The sequence below is a fragment of the Macaca fascicularis genome, chromosome 14 (genome assembly GCF_037993035.2).
Source record: "Macaca fascicularis isolate 582-1 chromosome 14, T2T-MFA8v1.1".
NCBI classification, from domain to species: Eukaryota; Metazoa; Chordata; class Mammalia; order Primates; family Cercopithecidae; genus Macaca; species Macaca fascicularis.
The window spans coordinates 84100117-84121004 of record NC_088388.1 but is presented as its reverse complement, the minus strand read 5'-3'; the positions used below and the strand labels follow the sequence as shown (position 1 = coordinate 84121004).

Genomic DNA, 20888 nt, shown 5'->3' with positions numbered 1-20888 from the left:
ATGTCTCAGATTTGGAGTAAGATATTGTAGGCTAGGACATCATCAGAGTATTCACAAATACAGAGTTTCTGTCACATGGATCCCAAGGTCTTGTCAAATGTTCAGGCAACCCACTTTCAGAAGATTGAGTCATCTCTTTTTTTCAAATGTTTCTGTCCAGTTTCAATTTTAACTCTTTTGTCACAGATATCACTTCTGAGAAAGAGAAGGAGCGTGTTTTAGTGTGAAGAGCAGGACACTAGAGCGAGACTTGGATTTAAATTGTTGTTCTGACATGTATTAGCTTTAAGATGTGGATAAATTGTTTAATTTCCTCAAACATTGATTTCTTCATCTTCGAAAAGGATATATTACCTATGTTTAAGTGATGTTGTGGTGGAGTATGTAAAGTACTTAGCACAATTCCTGGCATGTGGAAAAATGTGTGTGTAGTATAATTTATTCAGCAACTCACAAGTTATACCTTTAATGAATACCCCTCAGTGTGATCATTGAGGTAAATGAAGTCGTCTCAATAACACTGGCTAAACATAATCTAATAACTAATGTAACACATTTTGTATAATGGAATTCCCTACATATGTTTTGAGTAATTGAAAGATAATCATCCCAATAAATTTTGCAACTAAAATGTAAGGAAAATAATGTTAGGCAGAGCCATGAGTTTACGTGATTGGGCAATAGGACAATAGTTCTGGATCACAGGCAGAATATTCTGTCTAATTTAACGAAATGCAAGGAGTCAATATAATTTTTCTTCTACTGCATAGGAATTCTCAAGTATATGTAATAGCATAAAGGATTTGATATAAGAACAGAAAAAAGTGTGCAACTGTGAAAAGTAAATCTGTACTTTCTGACCATGGGCACCCAAAGGCATTTGGCCACCACTGTCCTTTTCTTTAAAATGAGTATATTTTATTGCATCTCTGAGGTATTTCCTTTTCTATTTTGAATCTAACATTATTCTATATTTTCTCTGAAGATAAAATTGTTTAAGTTAACTAAGTATCTTAAATAGTAGTAGTGGGTGAATCACACATTGGCATAATTTCAGATATCCATTAACCATACTTATACATTTGAAAAAGTTTAAAAAATAATCTACAGATAAAACTGCAATATGTTAAGTTACTGTTATAATTTGTTAATAAAGGCATAAAGGCATGATGGCACTATTCATTTTTATTGTGTATAACAGGTTAATGTACATAATAAAATTCACATAGTAAGTGAAAAGTGGACCTGGCAGCACAAAAGAAGCTTTTCTTGATGTTGTTAATACTACAACCGTTTTGTAAATATGATTTCACTCTTTGTCAACCCCCTATCTTTAATAAAAATTAAAAATTACTCAGGATTACTAAAAGGAAATAAAAGTTGTTGCCAGGCATTAAAAATATTTTTATTAATGCTAGTAAATATCATATTTTTATTATGACTTTAATTTTTAGAAGGTGGCATTTTGTCCTTTTGTAAGTGGGTTCTTAACAGAAATATTTGCAAATAAGGTATTTGGACAAGCTAAAATCATTTTTATTTTCCACCAGAGCTTCATGTAGAGAAAATGAAACAAATCACCAAGGCAACAAATGGTTTCCTGAGTGGTCTTGTGTTCATAGACAAAGCTATTTATTCATGCTGGTATACAGTGCTCCCATGGTAGAAGCATCACATTTATTCATTCATTTTATTAATCTAACAAGTATATATTGAATGCTTACTATGCACTTGACATATTGAAAGGTGTAGGGATACAATAAGCAATCTGTTCTCATGGAACCTTTAGTCTAATGGGGAAAACAATCAATTACAGAAATAGCAGTGATGTCTGGTAAGAAATGAATATAAAGTGCTATGGAAATGAGGATAGGGATACCTAAAGAACCTGATTAGCTTTGTTGCAGGGTATGCAGGGATAAATATCAGGGGAGGCTTTCCTGAGGAAGTGAAACTTAAGCTGATTTGCAGAATGGAAGCCACAATGGGGTTGGGAGAATGTTTTAGGCAAAGCTCTGGCAAGTGTGTGGGGAGAGAGAGAGAGAGTCGGTGGGGGGCAGGGAGAGAGAATGAATCGCACATTTCAAGAATGGAAGGACAATATGGCTGGGATGTAAGGTGTCCAATATGAGTAACAAGATGCAGAGGATGCAGAGATAGATCAGCACCCAGTCACAAATATCATGAAGTCGAGATATTTGTTATCTTAAAGGAAATAGGATATTCCATCCATCGTTAAAACTGCTTCCAAATCCCAGTTTGCCCAGACTTCTTTCCCATTTCATCCCCCTGATTTGAGCTCTCTCCTATTTTCTACCAAACCTGTGTTGCCCATCCTTATACCTGTTCAGTAAAATAATGGCTTCCCCTTTTACTAGCTGGATGACGTTCTCAGCACTGCAGTTTTCTCATCCACAAAAGGGTACCTATCTCACAGCATTGTTTTGAGAATTCGGTGAGATAAGAACTATAAAATGCTTAGAATATTACCTTGTAGGGAGTAGGCACTCTGTTCTCTGTTAGGGTCTATAGCTTCCTTATCTTCCTATCTTTTTTTCTGGTGCACTTCTCGTATTTGTCCTGCCAATGACACGGGTTCTAATTCTTGTCATTCCAACCAAATGTCTGCAAGGTGGCATGTCTACCTGACAGAGATTGGAACATGGAGCTTGATGTATCAGAAAAAAAATCTATTGAGTGGCAAAGAGGAGCATAAATGCAGTTAATAGTAGGGAAAATTTAACAAAACCTGACCTTTTTGTGTAGAAAGAGAAGAGATTCTATGACTGTCTTAATAACTTGGGATTAACCATTTAATAGTGTCAGACACATGAAATATTAATGCCATTAATATAATAGTTTAACTTTCTTTTATTAAGTATTCCATCCAGCTGCAAGAGGATCAGTCTAATACAGAAACCCAACAGCCTTACTCTCAGCAACCTATTGAAAGATGAGTAGTTGTACAAATTCTTACCAAAGTATGCAATTCTCTTTTGACTTAGAACCTAAATTTCTCTCATGTCTTATCTTCTTTCTTTATACCTTGTATTTTACACTCTAAGAGTGTTGAAAATACGTGGATGAGACCATGTTTTAAACCTGTGTTACCTTCCCTATCTTTCGTTAAACTAAAGGACACATTGGCCTTGCTGGCTTCCCTCTGTTCTTTGAAGGTATCAACCATGTTTTGGTTTTAGGGACTTCCATTTACTATTTTTCTTTCTAGATGACGTCCACCCATCTAAATTCTTATGTTCCTGATGTCACCTTACATGTCACTACCTTTTCTAAAAGATTATGTATTCTTGGTGTATACTCTGATTTTATGCCACATTCCACACATAGCAACTCATAGTGTATACTGATTTGTGTGATTATTCTGTGTTTCTTTTGACTAGACAGAAGCTCCATAAGGAAAGGAACTATGTTCCTTTTTCGTGTGTGTGTGTGTGTGTGTGGGTGTGTGTAATGTCTGGGACATAGAAGGTACTTGAATTTAATAAAAACACACTTAGTCTTTAGACCAACCTGGTGACCCTTCATATCTTAAAGATAAGGTACATTCACAGAAATAATAAGTTTTATAGTGGGAATTCCAACTCAAGTCTTTGTGACTCTAATATCCATGTTTCCATTCACTATTATTCTCTCCTGATTGAATCACAACAAAGTTATTATTTAGTTAAAATATACTCTTGATACAATACTTTGCATTTCATTCCTTCTCAACCTAAATATCTAATTAAATAAAAACTGCACTCATATAGGGCTTAATTTTAAAATTACAATTAGTTGTAGATTTGAAGTTTTTCAGACATATATCCATAGCCTGTAAAACAAAACTTTTAGAAATAAAATAAAATTTTATTATATAAATCATACCAATCATCTGTTAACACATCTGTAGTAAATGGTTTTCCTTCCAAACATGATTGCCAGGATGTTACTTCATAACATTAGCCCTTTTTGATTCTGTGTGTAAAAACAACACAATGCTATGAAGAGCTGTGAGACTGAGAGAATTGTCCTTTATAAGATATTTACATAAATCTTATGTTCTGAGACAAATGTGGATCTGCAGAGGAAACAACTGCAAATAAAATTTTACAACTTAAATAACATTTAAACATTTACTATGCTCAAAACTAAAAAAAAAATGTAAGTCCTTCATGAGGTACATAAAATAATTCATCACTTCCTGTTAGTATTTATCCATTATTTAATCTGAATGTTTGGAAGATAAGATTTTCTTAAAGCAGATTACCCATGATTATAACTACCTGAGGGACCTGTATTGTTGCATGTATGTATGTTTCACCAAAGGCAATCTGAGAATATGCGTTGGATCAAGATTCAGAAAATACAGACTTGGGGTTTCCATTTATTATACTAGTAATCTTAGTAAACTCAATTTATCCTCCCTGACCCTTATTTTCTCAAGCCTGAAATGGGGTTATAATACTGGCTTATCAGTAGTTCCTGAATAGAATTATTGTGTGGAATCAAATTAGTTTACATGTTTGAAAAGTACAAAGTAATCCATATATGGAAAGGATGAGAGAAATTATTGAAAATAAGATATTCTAGCATAAACTGGGATCTTTCATTACCATTAGCATCGCCGTATGCTGGAGAAAAATGAGAGCTGTGTCTGTATATGTGTTAGAAGTAATTTTATGTGACACAGCTCACATAAATACTTAAGCAAATTTAAGTTAAAAGAAGATCTAAGAGGATCACCTTTGTGAAGATCTTGGCAAAGAATATCCCAGACAAGGGGAATATCTAGTGCCAGTATACACATAGGGTTTAGTGTAGCAACTATGTATACACATAGCCAATAAATAGCAGGTGTGGGTGTTTCTGTTCCCTCTCCTCTTTCTCTCTCATTTCCTCATTTCTGGGAGTCTGACATTTAAGGATAAATTTCAGTAATTCAATTAGCTAGTTACCACTCTAGTGGCAAATTTCTATTTGCCACTAGTCATGGTGATGGGGATTTCCTCTGGCTTCAGTGAATAATGCTTTGCAGGTTTATAGGCTCTTATTGGTGAGGGATAGATACCAAATGTTTTAGCTTCTTCTTCCATTTGTGTGTTCAAAGTTAGTACCAGATTCGAAATCCTATGAAAATAACCTGTGCCCCTCTTATCTCTGTTTTAATATGCTTACCCACACATGTCACTTTCTTTGTATCTAAGTAATTCAGTTCTCGAGCTAACCTTTTGGAGATGACAGGTTTTATGAGAAATGGGTTTGAGAGTAAATGAATGAATTCTTGGAATTTGGAATTCTGTTTACCCATTAAGTAAACTTAAGTCAAAAGTTCCAGGAAAATGTTTACTCTCTGGAGTCATCCAAGCATAAACAGTTCTCCTACTCTGCTCTGTGCTCAATTTCTTTGTATGCCACTATCCTAATTGTCATGGTTAGAAAAGTAGTAGTTAACCTTGATTTATTCCTAAATCTCCCACAGCCCCAATCCTTATTTATTCTATTCCTTATAATCTGTCTTTTATTTATAATTTCTATTACTGTGGTCTTTTTCAGAGTCTCATTATTCTTACCTGGATTTCTACAATAAAATCCCCATTAGTCTTCCTACTTTTCCTCTCTCTACTCCTATATATTTTCCACACCATTAACTTGAACCTTCCTTTAAAAAATAGACATACGTGTGTGTGTGTATAAATATGCATGTGTATATATATATACACATATATATGTATGTGTGTATGTGTGCATATATTAATATGTATACACATAATTTGCAAGTATATCACAACTCTACAACTCTCATTATAATCCTTCAGGGATTCCCTGTCCCCTACTGCTCCCTTATTCAAAATTTTGTTTGTTCACCAAATGCAATGGCATCCCCTAGAAAACTGCTGCAAATGTAGGATCTTAGTCCCCATGCTAAACTACTGAATCAGAATCTGCATTTTCATAAGATCCCTAATGGATTTGTCTCCTTAGTCTATTTTGCACCTTAAGGTTTGAGAAGCACTGCTCTTCAGGATAAAGTCTGCATTGTTTCCCCTGGAACACATGGCCCTCAATGTGGTATCCCTTGCCTAACTGCCTATCTCAGATCCCACTACCCTTCATGCGTTAGTCAACTATAATCAATAACCTTTGGTTTCCCCAAATAATCTGAATTTCATCCTCCTGTTTCTTCATTGTGCCTGTTTTTTTCTTATGCCTGGAATAGCACTCAGTTTCCTAGTTTGATACTTCTCTAATGCATTTCTTAACCTTTAAGATTCAGCTAAATGCAGATTTCTCTTTAAGTACTTTCCTTGATATTGTCCTACTAGACTGAGCCCATCAGGCTCCATGTTCTCCATATATTGTCTGCATCTTTGTTATAGCCTTTATCTGGTTATATAGTTAGCTTTTACATGTGCCTATTTCTTGCTAGAATGTGAATTCCTTGAGGACAGGGGAAGCTCTTAGTTGTATTTATAGCTGATCACTTACCATGGTACTGGTAGATGTACCACAAGTGTTGATTAATTCTTTCATTTAACAGATATTTGATAGCTATTTCACTGTTCAATACGTGAATGAGTGGGTGAAATTCTTCTTCCTCTAATTTACACACACACACATGCTCACTTATACATACAACACACACTTATGTAGATATACGTGTACTTCTGTGTGTATATATAGACTTGTGCACATATACACAAATGTTTTTGCATATATACATATACACACATATGTACATGTGTATATATAATGTGCACTTCACAATAAATAGTTGTGAAAGAAATCTTTGTACTCTGATGGAGAAACTATTCAGTTAAGAGACAGGCAATTGGTAAACTTACCTGTGAATATTTGGTGAGCCTGAAGTGATACTTGGAAGTGTCATTTTTGTATAAAATAAATGGACTAATAGAGGTAAAATTCCTTATATACCCCTAGAAAATGGCAATTGAATCACATCTATGATAAACCAAATTATCATGATCATAATTTAAGTTTCTAAAATTGAAGCACAAAATACTTAAAAGATAATTGTACCTTTTTATTAAACAATAAGCTAAAGCAGTCAGATCAGGTTTTCAGTTTGATAAAAGAATGCCAACTCATGTTCACTTAATTTCTCAGTGATTTAATATAGCAGGATACTTTTGGGGGAAAATTATTTGACTTCATAATATGTATAGGACATATTTATCATAAATATACTATAAAAATAACAGTATTAATGTAGGATATCTTACTATTAAAACAGTAAAGTGAGTTAGAAAGGTATGCAATAGAAAATTTTTAAGTGACATTATTCTCCTAAATTATCAGGAGAAAACAATTGGAGAGATAATATACTTTTTTTAAGTGGAATACATTATGTTTTACTCAACTTTCAGGATACAAACTTGTCTAGGAAGAGGTTCACAGCAGTTCTGCTACTTTTATGTTGATTTTCATTTCAGAGAACAAAGTGTATCAGTACCATTTAATGGCTTTATCCCAAGTAACCTACAAAAGGAACTTAAAAAACTATAATAGTTATTATTACTTGGAATTTGTCCAACTAGCCACAGATGACACCAGCACTATGTGTACAGGAGCTGAATGGATGTTATGTTATTCTGCGGTTAAGATCTGAGTTAAAAGCTTTAGAGACTTTCAAATGTTCCCTTCAAATTGTTCTGAATCCCCTAGACAGAAATGACTTAGAATAATCTCTTATTACAACTTTACCAAGCAGCAATGTAGTCAGCAATAGAGTCTCCTCAAAGACCATTTAATTATGTTTCAAAAAAGAATATCCAAAAGTCAAATTTCAAGACATAAATCATACCATTTATTATCTACATCAGCAAGAATTTTGATTTTTGTATGAAAACGCATTTCATAAAGTATTATTTTTTTTAGCTTACATCTCCCATACTTCATGTTTTTACAATGAGAAATATAATCTTTCATGCTGTGTTTAAGATACCCTAAAATAAAATAAATTATTTGTTTTTAAGTAGAGTTCTAAATAGGACATTATAAGGATAATTTCTTGATATTCTTAATGATAAAAATTAAAAAAATTTATTTGCTAAAGAAACCATAAATAAAAGTATACATTTTAAGCAAAATAAATTCTTCCTCCCTTTCTTTGTTTTGAGTCTCTTAGGATTTCTAGATATGGTGTTTTCTTGCAAGTCTCTTAAAATAAAACTGTCCTGAATTAATACACCCGTAATTTACTTAGCGATCTAAAGTTCTATTTAAACTGAGAACATATCTAATTGGTAGTCCTTCCTGGCTATTGCTTGATGTTGGCCATGGCACTTGATCTACAAAAGCCTGCACATTTTTTCATTGATTAACATTTGTCCCAAAATACATATTCATAGGTGTCAGGAAGACAGGGCATATATGTAAGTAATATCCATTGACCCTTTTCTTTGTGTTAGGTTTTGCCAGAATTTTAAGTAACTGAGAAAATCCTCCAATAAGAGAAAGCTCTATACAATTAACTTGGTGGCATTCCTTGTGTACTTCTCAGAAAATGCTATTCAATGTATATGCATTTTTTGAAATTCAGGAAAATCATAAGGGCAAATTTGTATGAATTGCATATTTAATAGGTTGTAATTATGTCTTATCAAAAGCTGAACTTTTAAAATTCTTTATTCTTTTGGAAGTATGATAATTGTTCCCTTTCCCAGGTAGTTAATTATAAATTTCAGGAAGAATTAAGTGTGCTAAATCTCTTTACTTTTTTTTCTTTGTCTCTATGGTAGCAGAGAGAATAGAAGTGAATTACTTTCAACTTGTTTCTGAATGGCATTTCTTTCTTCATAGGTTTGACTTTATTTTGGGGTCCTGAAATTTCAGATATTTTTCACTAGCTGCTAATTTGTTAATTCAAGAAAGGTATCTTTACAAATGAATTTTTAATATGTTTGGAAGAAAAAAGTAGCTTGTTTTAGAAGTCACAGTCTTTTATGTTTCCATGAGACTTTGTAGTTTATGATATAATAGAAAAGATCTGCCAGTGAAAAAATATTTTCTATGGTAGTAATAATATCCAAATTTTCCTTTTTTGGAAGGAGAAAAGTACAATTGCAGCCCATTCCTTTTTTCTCATTTGATTACTAGGATGCAATAACAGAATGCAAATATTAATTACATTAAAAATATTTCACAAAACTATATTTTTAAATCTTGTATTTAGAAGCTTAAATTATTGCATTTAGCTATGCATAGTAATAACTCAACTTTGGAGATTGATAGTGCTTCAGAGAATATTGGGATATGCTTCTGTAAAATACTAAAATACCATATTATAATTTTTAGAAACATTTACGACCAGTAATTTCAAGTAAGTAATACCCGGCTGCAGAATCAGTTTTGGCTCCCAAATTTAGTTATCTTAAATTGCTGCAGTATTTCAGACATTCTTTCCGTCTTCTATATACTGACAAAAACGTTACAAACCAAACTTAAAGTTCTTGACATTTTCTAGGCACTTTCATGTACTTTTTCTCATTTAATTTTCATAGTAACCTTGTGAGATAAATATTGCTATTTTATACTCAGATACAAGAATATAGACTCAGAGGAGCTAAGTGAAACAGGAGAAAGATCTCCAATTAATAAGATAGATATTAACATGTAAATTATATATTATTTATCTTATTACTATTAGAGTATATATCAGGCCCTTGGACATATATATTATATATAATATATATTCTATTATATGATATAATATATTATAACATATAATATGATATATATTATATATAACTTTTATATATATAATATATATAGTTTTTTAATCCTTACAATAATTCCTTAAGCTTTTATTTTATTCCTTAAGTTTCATTTTTTCCACTTTATGGATGAGAAAACTGAAACTTACAGAGATTAAGAAATTTATCCAAAGTCACAGATGTAAAAAGTGAAAACTCCAGCATTGTAACTCGGGTCCAGTGGATTCCTCATGGTATTAAACTCTCTTCTGTACTACCTAGGGTTAATGTGATGATACAATGAGCTGAGAGTGCATGTCAAGTGCCTGGGATCTAATGGTGCTCAATATATTATTTCATTATACATCTAGGAAATACCTCCTGAGTCAAAGCCCATTGTCCTCTCCCCATTGATACCCTGAAATATCAAGTCACAACAGTGGTTTCCATTTATCATCTTTTAATGTGGCCGGCCTGAAAATTCAGAGCCTATTCCTCTCATTACTGTTAATCTGGGTAGCTAGGTGCTTAGAATATTTTAATGTGGAGTGTTTAATCTTCTTATGCACTAGTTAGCCACAGACTGCACCTCTGTCAACCTGGGCAAATGTCTGCCTGAAGTCACAAAGCATTTTGAAAAGTGTTGAGGATGACTCAGCACCATCATCACTGCCCACTGAAAACCCCTTGTTCTCAACATCCTTTGGAGAATAGGTCAGCAGCATTTTCTTCATTTACAAAAGAGGCAAATTCATGGCTCCCCAGCATGGCTTCAGTTTTAGTAAGGATTTCCTCAGAAACAAATTAGGCCAACTTATTTTAAACATCTTTTGAAGCCTGAGAAAATAAAAAGAAGCAAATGGAAGGATAAGTCCAGGAAGGGATGAAGTCATATGTTGAGGAATGTGCCCAAAGTTGAATGAAAAAAGTTAACACTAACCATGAGTATACTTTGCATTTGTAATTGACACATTGAACAAGGGAATACTCATGGGATGTAATAATAGAAGTCATTTTATTTTGGGGTCCCCAGTGTTTGTTTAAAATACCTTAATGTCAGTGGTCCTTATCCTGCCCTCTAAATGAAAATGGGTATTCTCATAACTTTCCATTTACAGGAAATGAAAAGTCTGACAATCACTTAATATCACAAATACAGTCCCAATGTATTAATTAAAATTGCTCAGTCCCACATATTAGTCAAAATTCTGAACACATTCCAGATGAAAGATTCTCTTTTTTCTACTATGGGGTCTTCAGATAGGACATCTGCTTTGGGGGAAGTGGATGCCATAGACTTCTCTTTTCATCATTTTCCTATTTACTAGTTGGATCTTCCAACTAGTAAACTTGGATCCTTCCAAGTTTGGAGCATAAGAGGGAAATAAGAAAAGGAGACAAGGAAAGTTCTTACTGAACTGGGATTGTTGTGTTTTTTGCCCTCCGAGCCTGACATATAATAACAATGATAAGAATATCCAAAAAGGAAGAAAATTACTGGCAAATAGTGCTGATTATGTATAGAAATAGTTTTAAGTGTTTTACTTATAACTTTTAAAATCTTCATAACTATGGCAAAGAGAAGTAAAGTAACTTACATCGCTAGCAAACAGTGGATCTGGGATTTTAACGCAGCCAGAAAATGTGTGGCTCGAGTTTTTCCCTCATGGACACTTTCATAGGTCTTTGGAAGTTTCCCCTTCTGGGCCTAAGTCTCCTATGATGTGGATGATGCATTTCTTTAGCGTCAAGTTTTACAGCAACCCACCCTACATGGAGGGTTGTCTTGACAGGTGTTACAATGGCTCCAGAATGAATCTTTTGCCTTAACAAACTGTGAGAGTGCAGGCTAACCCAGATGAAGCCACTTCTGACCTAGCATCCAATTTGCTATGTTATCTCATTGGTTAAGCTTCTTAGGTGAGAGTCAAATTCCAGTGTAATGACCTCCTAAACCCAAGGATGTTATGTTAAGCTCTAGGTGCAGTCCCATTGAAGTTTCTTTTGCCAATTGTAGGTGATATGTAAGACTTCTCAACCCCTCTTCAAAGAAATTCTCCCCTTTTCTAAATCTTCAGTCATCCAACTTTTGTATACCAGCATTATGTTATATTTATAGATAAAATTTAGGATCCTGAAGTTGGTTCTTGGTAATTTATTTGAATATTGCACACGTGGTCTAGCCTCCTTTGGAATCTCATTTTTATATTTTGGTGTCTTAGGACCTCCAATGTAGCATTTTCTGCACATATTTCCACCTATAATGTATTTTACATTAGCACATGGCAATATTTGATTTTCTCTCTTTTTAAACATCTCACTCTGAAATTACATATCTTTATGGCAAATTAGAAAACTAATTCAATGAAAACCTTTATTTTGCCAAAATTTTTAAATACATGTATACACACATAAATCATATTTGTATGTATATATGTATCTATAGACACATGTGGATGATGCATAATGAACATATGTGTATGTAGACACATACATACAAATATAGATACATATTATATATCTGTATTTAGAAATATATGAAATTGATGATTTAGAGGCACTTTGGGAGTCATTTTTCCTCAAATTTTTTGAAAATTTTTTTAACTCTTGATGTGCTAGCGAGTATATTAGACTAGAAGTCAGAAAAACTGCTCTAGTAATTTTAATAACAAGAATTAGCTCATAAAAATAATTTTCAAATAATTAAAGCTTTATAATTACCCATTACATTTCTAAAGTACTTTACAACTCACAGTCCATTTGCACACACATTATTGCATGTCATTTTAGTTCTGCATGCAAAAAGTCACTTAGTTCTGCTCCTTGGGCTTCATTTTGACCTCTTTTTCTTCATCTGTCAAATCCTTTAGAGTCTCAGGGATGAGTAAGACAGCTGAAATGCTTGTTCAAAGATTAAACTCAGGAGGGCCTCTTGTGTGTTTCATAGGATCTGATCTGGGTCCTTCCATGTCCACTTCCTGATAGGACTCATTTATCCCACACCCAGCTATCCATTTTGTCTTGTGAAGAAGAGATAAAGGGAAAGGCTGAAGTCAGCTCTCTGTATAGCATAAAATCATTCTTTCTCCTCAGTCCCAGGATTCTGAGGTCTAGAATTGAGAAGTTTCTTGACAAGGCCAATAATGTCTTTACTTTGCACTATCAGATGGTCCACTGAGACCTTTAGCCTGTAACACCCTCTTCTTACACCTTCGCCTCCTTAAAACTGTGTTGGAAACCTGAAGTGTCTCTTCAACAAAGACATTCCTGAGTTACCCAGCCAGAGTTAAATACTTCCGCCTTTTGCCTCAATTCCTCTGTATGATTTTCCCTTACTCTTGTTAATTTCTTACTCCTGCCCCAAGAATGGCTGCATTGAATATTTTTGATCTGTCATGTAATGGTTTATTTATCCCATATCAGTAATATTGCTTTATAACTGCATCTTTATTAGTTTATTTTTTTTCCTTAGAATAAGTATTTTTTTAGACACATACTGAGTCTTGATATATCCTTATTCCTAATACAATAACTGGCACTTAGTAATTGCTCAATAAATGCTTGTTGACCAACTACATGAATGGATGAATGGATAAATGGCCCTGTTGTTTAACCCTGTTTTAAACTCAGCACATTGTATTGTATCTCCTAAAAAGTTGGGAGCTTTTGGAGAATATGGATTATTTAAATTTTTATAGCTCTGAATTTTAAATCTCTCTATATACCCAACTTACCATTCATGGAGTGTATTTTGGCAAGTCAGGGATGGGTAAATGAATGAACAAATATGTGTACAGTCCTATCATGCAACACTTCGCAATACCACACCCCCACCCGGAAAAAAAAGACTCCTTTGATTATGAGGATCATTTTACTGTGAACAGTAGAACAATAGAACCTTTCAGCTCTTACTCTGCTTTCAAAAGAACATGCTATTTTAATGAAATATTTAGGTCAAAATTTTATTTGTATGAATCATCTCTCACTCTGCCACACACAACTTTTTCTGAGGATGAATTGTCTATATAAGCCAATGTCTTATGAATGTCTATATAAGCATTTTCTAAACTCCAAAGCACTCTGTGTACAAGCCCCTGATACATGAAAAAATATTCCTACGTCTTTGGAGGGATGGGATGGTTTGAGAAGAAAATCTTTAGAGTTCTTGAGGTCACTTTTCAAGTTCTTTGTAGTTACATATTTATACAATCAATCTTAGGTGTAATTGTTCAGCATATTTAGCTAATGTTCTCAGAATATTCTGGAATGAAATATGTCAAGATTCTAAAGTGAGAAACAGACAACCAAGGAAGATTAAGAGATTTGAAGACATCAACCTGTCTTAGTGTCAAAAATCAGGTAATAATAGAAGACAAAACAGAAACACACATTTCTACCTTTCTTTATCCCATGCTGAGCACCGTAGAAGTTGAAACACACCTTATTTATGCACCTGTCATATTTTGTTTTTAAAACACCAAGACCCATTGATAGTTTTGTCTTTTAAGAGGACATGTTTTTAATGGTCAGCATTGCAAATCCCCGAATCCTGGTCTAGTCACGTACCATTAATCTACAGGTATAAACATCTTGTATAGATGAATGGGAGAGAAGGGAGGAGGGAAAGCTTTATCTTTAGGGGAATTTGTCTCCAACTTCTATCTTAAATCTTTGCTTAGAGAGCTAAGTTGTCCCTTGAGGGAATTCTAATGTTCTCCCTTGATTTTTGGCTTAAGAATTAACTAAGAGTTAGACATGAGAGTGTCCTTTCCCCTAGTGTTTATTCTGGTTCTAGCTGGGCTTCTAAGGAGGTGGCCTCCTACTCTTTTGAGTAGGAGGTAGGCCCAAACTCTGCTATGCCACAGTGTACACATTGAATGTTAAAAAAAGATAAGACTTTGAGGAAAAAAGAATTTTAAATCCCTTTCCTTCTCCACCTACTGTGGTGGGTTCCTTGACCCATATTAGATCTTGTCTTCTTTAGAAGTAGAACGAAGTGGTAGACAAAACATGAGGTTAGGATTTTCAATAACCACACTTAAGTGGAAGACTCTTTCGAGACCATCTAGTCTAGTGGTTGTCAATCTTTGCCAGCACTGAAACTCAGGGAAATAACCATTTCCTGTTCATATTCCCAAGCCCCTAAAAGATGTCTCATCAGTAAATCAGAATGATAAATGATCTCAACTGCAGGGTACATCCCTTTGGTAGAGAAAACCAAATATTAAATTATTGGTGGAACTGTACAGTTTGAGAAAGATCTTTGGGTAAATGTGACACTTCCTCTCTCCACATTGAATCATGGATCCAATACAACTTTCTCATTTTACCAATGAGAAAAGTGTAGTCTAAAGTGTTAAAGTGAGTTTTCCAAAGTTCCACAGATAGATCAATGGGAACACTAAACTAAAATCCAAGGTTCTAACTTCTATTTCAATGTTTTTTGCTCGTCATTCAATAGGATTAAAGAATAATTTATGTTCACAAGGCATCTGTCTTCAGTAGTCTTTTATGTTTGGCCTTGTAAAATCACTGTTAATATTCTTAGTTAAAACACTTACGAGAAGACCTTAGTGTCAGAAATCAGGTAATAATAGAAGACAAAACGGAAACACACATTTCCACCTTTCTTTATCCCATGCTGAGCACCATAGAAGTTGAAACATACCGTATTTATGCACCCGTCATATTTTGTGAATATGTTGTGTGTTCTAATTAGTAGCTTTCTTGCAAATTGTGATATAATGATCTGAGGAGAATCTATATCTATTATCTGTGAATTAGGCAAGATACTAACACTGTTTCACAGGTGTGACTACCAAGAGCATTTCATGGCAGCAAGCACATGGCCAAAATTAGCTTAAAATTGTGGTTATCTGACACAAGTCCAGTGTACCTTCTGTACTCTGATGCTGCTGCATATCGTATTTTGTTTCAAACAAGAAAACTGATCATGGAGATTGATAATATAAGTTTATTTTTATGATGACTTTATCCATAATCACTCATACAGCATTTTAGGGCTTAGTGATGCCTTAAAAATAGATCAACCAAATAAAGTTGCTCTAAAAAGCTTACAAATCACAGACAAAAATTTTAGTGTGATAGGAGTACTGAATTCAGTATTTTATTCAGTTAAATCAGAAATGTTACGATCATTCATTAGACAAAATCAGATTGGATGATGACATGCCTTAACACCCATTAAAGAGACAGTCTAAAATAACAGAGGCAACTTCTTATAAAAGAAAGAGCATACACGGACACCAGAGTCAGCCAGAGTCTTGCTGCGATCTCAGAGATGCTGCTGTCTAGTAGGTTGACTTTTAGCCAAGTTGCTTAACCTCTCTAAGTCTCTGTTTTCTCCACTACAAAGTGAGCATAATACTCTTACTTATGTTTATTGTGGGGACGAGTAATAATGTGTCCAGAATAGTGCCTTGCATATTTAATTGCTCAATAAATCACAGCTGTGGTTTTTAATGGTGATTATTAACATTATCAGTATGCCTATATTATCTCTGAGAATACAATGAAAGAAATAAAAGATAAAGCATGGCTTATTAAAATCCTTCCCCCCCTTTTAGACTAATCAGTTTTCGTTATCAAAGGGGTGGAGCAGTATTGTTGGTGAAAGTAAAGCACTGTATTATTTTTAAAAGCCCATTAGAAGTAAAGTTACAGGAATTACAACAAACGTATAACAGTTAACTAGAGATAAATTTCTTTTGTAGAAAGAAGTGCCTAGAAAATGACTTAGAATGTCAAACTTTTGACTCCTTGGGAAAATTGTTTTATTTCTCTGCACTTCAGTTTTTGATGTGATAAGAAGGCCTCTAAGATCTGTCCCTTTCAACCCAACATTCTGGAGTTCTATGAAACACTCTAGAGAGAATCACCATCACTAGCTTATAGTCTGGAAACAGAGACAAATAAACAGTCATTCTATACCTTGACTCATGTGATTTCACAGGAGTACAGCATGTATGAGGGTTGATTAGGAGCCTGGAAGAGAACAGTCAACCTATGGGTTATAAGAGTTCTCAGGTGGTTGGTATTGAAGCCTGGAAGGTCATATGCTGAGACAGCCTGGTGCCAAAAACGTAGTCTTTAGAGTAATAAAAAAGGAAAAGGATAATTTCTTATCCTTTGATAAGAGTAGAAATTATGTACCTAGTTTTCTGCAGCATTGCACAAACAAAGCATTCTCTCTCTGCTATGATTATAAATAAGGTAATAAACATTGATAATAAACATGTCAGCTAGTATATATACATACTGGCACATAATAAATTGAATATAATATCATTTTTACTTATTTGCAGCAAAACCAAGGCAGATGCCCAGCCCAGAATTGTTCAGTGGAAGCCCCTGCTTGGATGCCTGTCCACCACTGTACTGTAAGTTTGATTATTCCAAGATTGGCCAGATTGAAGGATAAATGTTTTTATATTTTGGAATAATCTTAGTGGAATGAGCCAGAATGCTCTCTGAAATTTTGGAGTAGAGCAAATATTTTGCAAGGAGAAAGAATAACCTTTCAGAAAGCTTTGCATTATAAAAAAATACCAGTGATTAGGGATTCCATGCATTTTGTCGGAGTCAGGATAACTTGGAAAGGATTACTTTAAATGGGTTATTGATGAGTTAGAGTTGGAAGGTCATTAAAATGAATATATTTGCACATATATTTTTCAGGATAGCTGCATATTCAGCAATATTTGATTTTAGATGCCTTGAAGAAGGATGCTTTCTCTTTTGTCACTGTGTCAACTGCTTAATAGTGATGAGCACACAAACTTGCAATTTTCAAGTCTTCCTGGTGTAATAATAGTCTCTGCATTTGCGTAATATCTTCTACCAGAGAATTTTCCAGTGCCTTAGAAACAAACAGGTACTATGTCATTATCCTTGTGCTACAGATGGGAGATTTAAATGTAAAGGGAGTAAGAATAGTGCATCAATTGTAGCGCTGGGAACAGATCCCAGACATCCTACCTCTCCTTTCATGTACTCATGCTAGTACTCTATGCTCTGAAGGGTGTGAAGAAAGTGGCTGAATGTATGATATTCTGTAATACATGGATTGCCTAAAAGAAATGACAGTGATATCTCTTGGAATTATGTATACTGTAAATGACAGTTTGGCTCTCGTGAAATAATTTGTGTGTGATGGAAATAAGAAATTCGAAAGTTATCTTTTGGACATTTTCATTTGACTCCCCTTGTAGGCAATGGAAAAGTAATGTGTGGAGCTTCCTAAATATCCTTATCTATTGTTGAGGTACTGGGTGCCGAAAGATACGACTGGACTAACATAGCATGTCTTACAACTATGTTAGCAGTAAGCCTGGTGGAACCTGATTTTCACTCAGATTGTGTAAGAGATTAAGTTTTTCCCTCAGTTTTTGTTTATCTGTGGCAGGAAGAGAAAGTGGGATCACCTTTAGTGAAGGAGAGATGATGATGCTAAATTTTGGAGGTATTCTTGCTGTACAGAGGGAGCCCAGACATGCTGGAGACTCAGAGAATAAAAATGTTAACATTTTGAGCAGATGGTCAGAGGAGAGTACATGCTTAGGGACTACTTATGATAGAGAAAGGAAGTGGTTTTTCTGTTTTTGTTTTTGTTTTTTATTTTTGAGACAGAGTTTTACTCTGTTGCCCAGGCTGGAGTGTAGTGGCATGATCTTGGCTCACTGCAGCCTCTGCCTCCCGAGCTCAAGTGATTCTTGTGCCTTGGCCTCCCCAAGTAGCTGGGATTACAGGTGCATGCCACCAAGCCCAGCTAAATTTTTTTGTATTTTTGGTAGATATGAGATTTTGCCCTGTTGAACAGGCTGATCTTGAACTGAGAAAGGATGTGTTTTAATAATTTTATTATTTGTTCATAAATAGAACACTTCTTTTATTGTATCCCCGATGATATCATTTCATAATTACTGATTCCTACATCTGTTTCTCCATGGAGACAATGTATTCTTTGGGGTCCTGGTATATCCACAGCTAGTAAAATCCCTGGTACATGGCAGAAATTCTGGGAAGTTAAGTTTCAATGAGTGAATATCCTATATGTTGATTTTTCTCTTTAGTAAGTTTTTAAAAATTATTTTACAGCTCTAAGATTTCTTGGTAAAGAGGATTAATAATGGTATTTTACCATCTTAGACTGGTAGTTTCTATTTCTCCTCTTCATTGTTCTTTAACACTTTTCTCTTAAGAGAATACGATAGAATACATGTTTTCAGGAATTTTGTTTTCAAGCTACAAAATTTAGTAATTTCATTCAGCTGTGTCTAGTACCATGCCAATTGCTAGAAATATAAACATGAATAAGGTAGTAATCCTATGTAAATCAAATACACTCATGTATAACATCAATAAGAATTTCTGATCCTTTAATATACTGGTAATTTAAGCCCAAAATATTAATATAAGAACTTTCACATTTTATTACTTTGTGCAGTCTTGTTGCAAGGAAATGCATGACTAGGATTCTGTCTTTTGAATTATTATAAATTGTTCATCCTTCATTATTCCCTTGGAGTTGAACCCCTTGGGATCTGGGAATCCCAGATTAGGTCCTAGTTCTATTGTAGAACCTTAGGAACAAATAAACAACTACATTTAAGACTCTTCCTGAAGATCACAAGTCAGAGTGCCAGCATTAAAGTCTTATTCTCAGTGCTGTGGTCAGGTGAGAGAACAGAAAGCAGATGTTTCTTTTTCATTTCTGTCATAGAACTGGGGGCTATTGGTTTCATAAATTTCCTTTGCTATTTACATAAAAGTAATTATATCTCCCAGTGAAATACGTATTTTCTGAAGGAGCTGTGCAGCACATACTGATCTGCTTTCTCTGCAGAGAACCCCCAATCCACAGAGGTGTGCTCCTAGTGGTCATGTTTAGATTATGTGAGCCTGCCCCTGGCCAGGACTGACTGATCCAGGGCATAGACATTTGATTCCAGCAGGACCAGTTGAAATTTTTTCATGGGAATTTGAAATTTGTAATGGAGATATACCAAATACTGGTAATCATCAATATTGAATGAATCATATGAGAGAATAGTTTGGAAAAAGTTACGTGAACCTCAGTTGCTTAGACCTCTAAAGCTGCTTTGTATCTGCCCTTCTTAGGTATTATGTACTCAAAAGTCTCTTGGATTCTGTGAAATGGTCTCAATGACTTGATAATAATCAATGTGACTTCTTTCTCAATTACTTAGTTTTTTAAAAATTTATTTATTTTTGATAGGGTTTGTTCTTTGATTTACTTGCAACCAAAAAGAAAAAGAAAATAGTTTAATACTACTAGTCAGCAATGTTTATTGAGTCTCCACTAGAGCTAGTGTAATAAGTAGTAGTCTCAGAAAAAAGCACTAACACTGGGATTTTGATAATTTATAATCTATTTATTTCAAATATCTGACTGTAGACAACACTTGGGTATAATTAAAACATGATGAAATAATTTGATAATAACTTAATTCACCTTATAGATTAAAAAATATTGGCAGTCGAGTCTACAATTAACATACACATTTATATAACCAAAAACTATGTATGATATGTATGGAATTCTGGTATTAATATTCATTTGATCATCTCTCCGGAAATAGTGAAAATTTTTGCCTTGTGCTTAAGAGAAATCTTGGCTGTCTTAAATTCTCCAAGGACTGAAGCAAGTTATAAATAAATTAAGACATACTTACATGCCTAATAAATTGATAGTCTCTATTATCCTTGTGCATTTTTCAAATTCAGTTTATTCTTTCCTACATTCCTTTCTCCACTGTCCTATTCTTGCTCTTTGTTGTTCTATTCTGGAATGATTGTATCCTCATAATTAGGCTTTATTACACTTTGCAAAAAAGCCTTGGTTTTCATGTCTGCATTTGCCCCAAGTTCATTTTGAGTGCAGAGCGTTTATCATTGGATTTCTGACTTCTACAGATTGCTTTGCAAATGTCTGTCACCAGTTACATATTGCCTTGACAATGGCGTCTATTAACTATTTGTTCTCTCTCTTCCTGGATGGTTTTTTTAATTTTTTTTATTTTTTTTTAGACTCGTCCTTTTAGTAGTAACTATAATGTACAGATTGGGGTTTGAACAGAAAAGAAATTTTACTCCCTAATAATTATTTAGAAACATGGACATAATTAAACTTTC

General features: G+C 34.1%; 1 protein-coding gene across 14 annotated transcripts in view; it reads left to right on the top strand.

Annotated features, from left to right (window-relative positions):
• DLG2 (discs large MAGUK scaffold protein 2) overlaps positions 1-20888 on the top strand; it is a 2233585-nt gene that overhangs the window by 550098 nt on the left and 1662599 nt on the right. For all 14 annotated transcript variants that reach the window (XM_045370161.3, XM_065528807.2, XM_065528814.2 and 11 more), the window contains one exon: positions 17039-17113. In XM_045370161.3, the coding sequence (XP_045226096.1) occupies positions 17039-17113 (75 nt within the window). The remainder of the gene's footprint in view (positions 1-17038; positions 17114-20888) is intronic.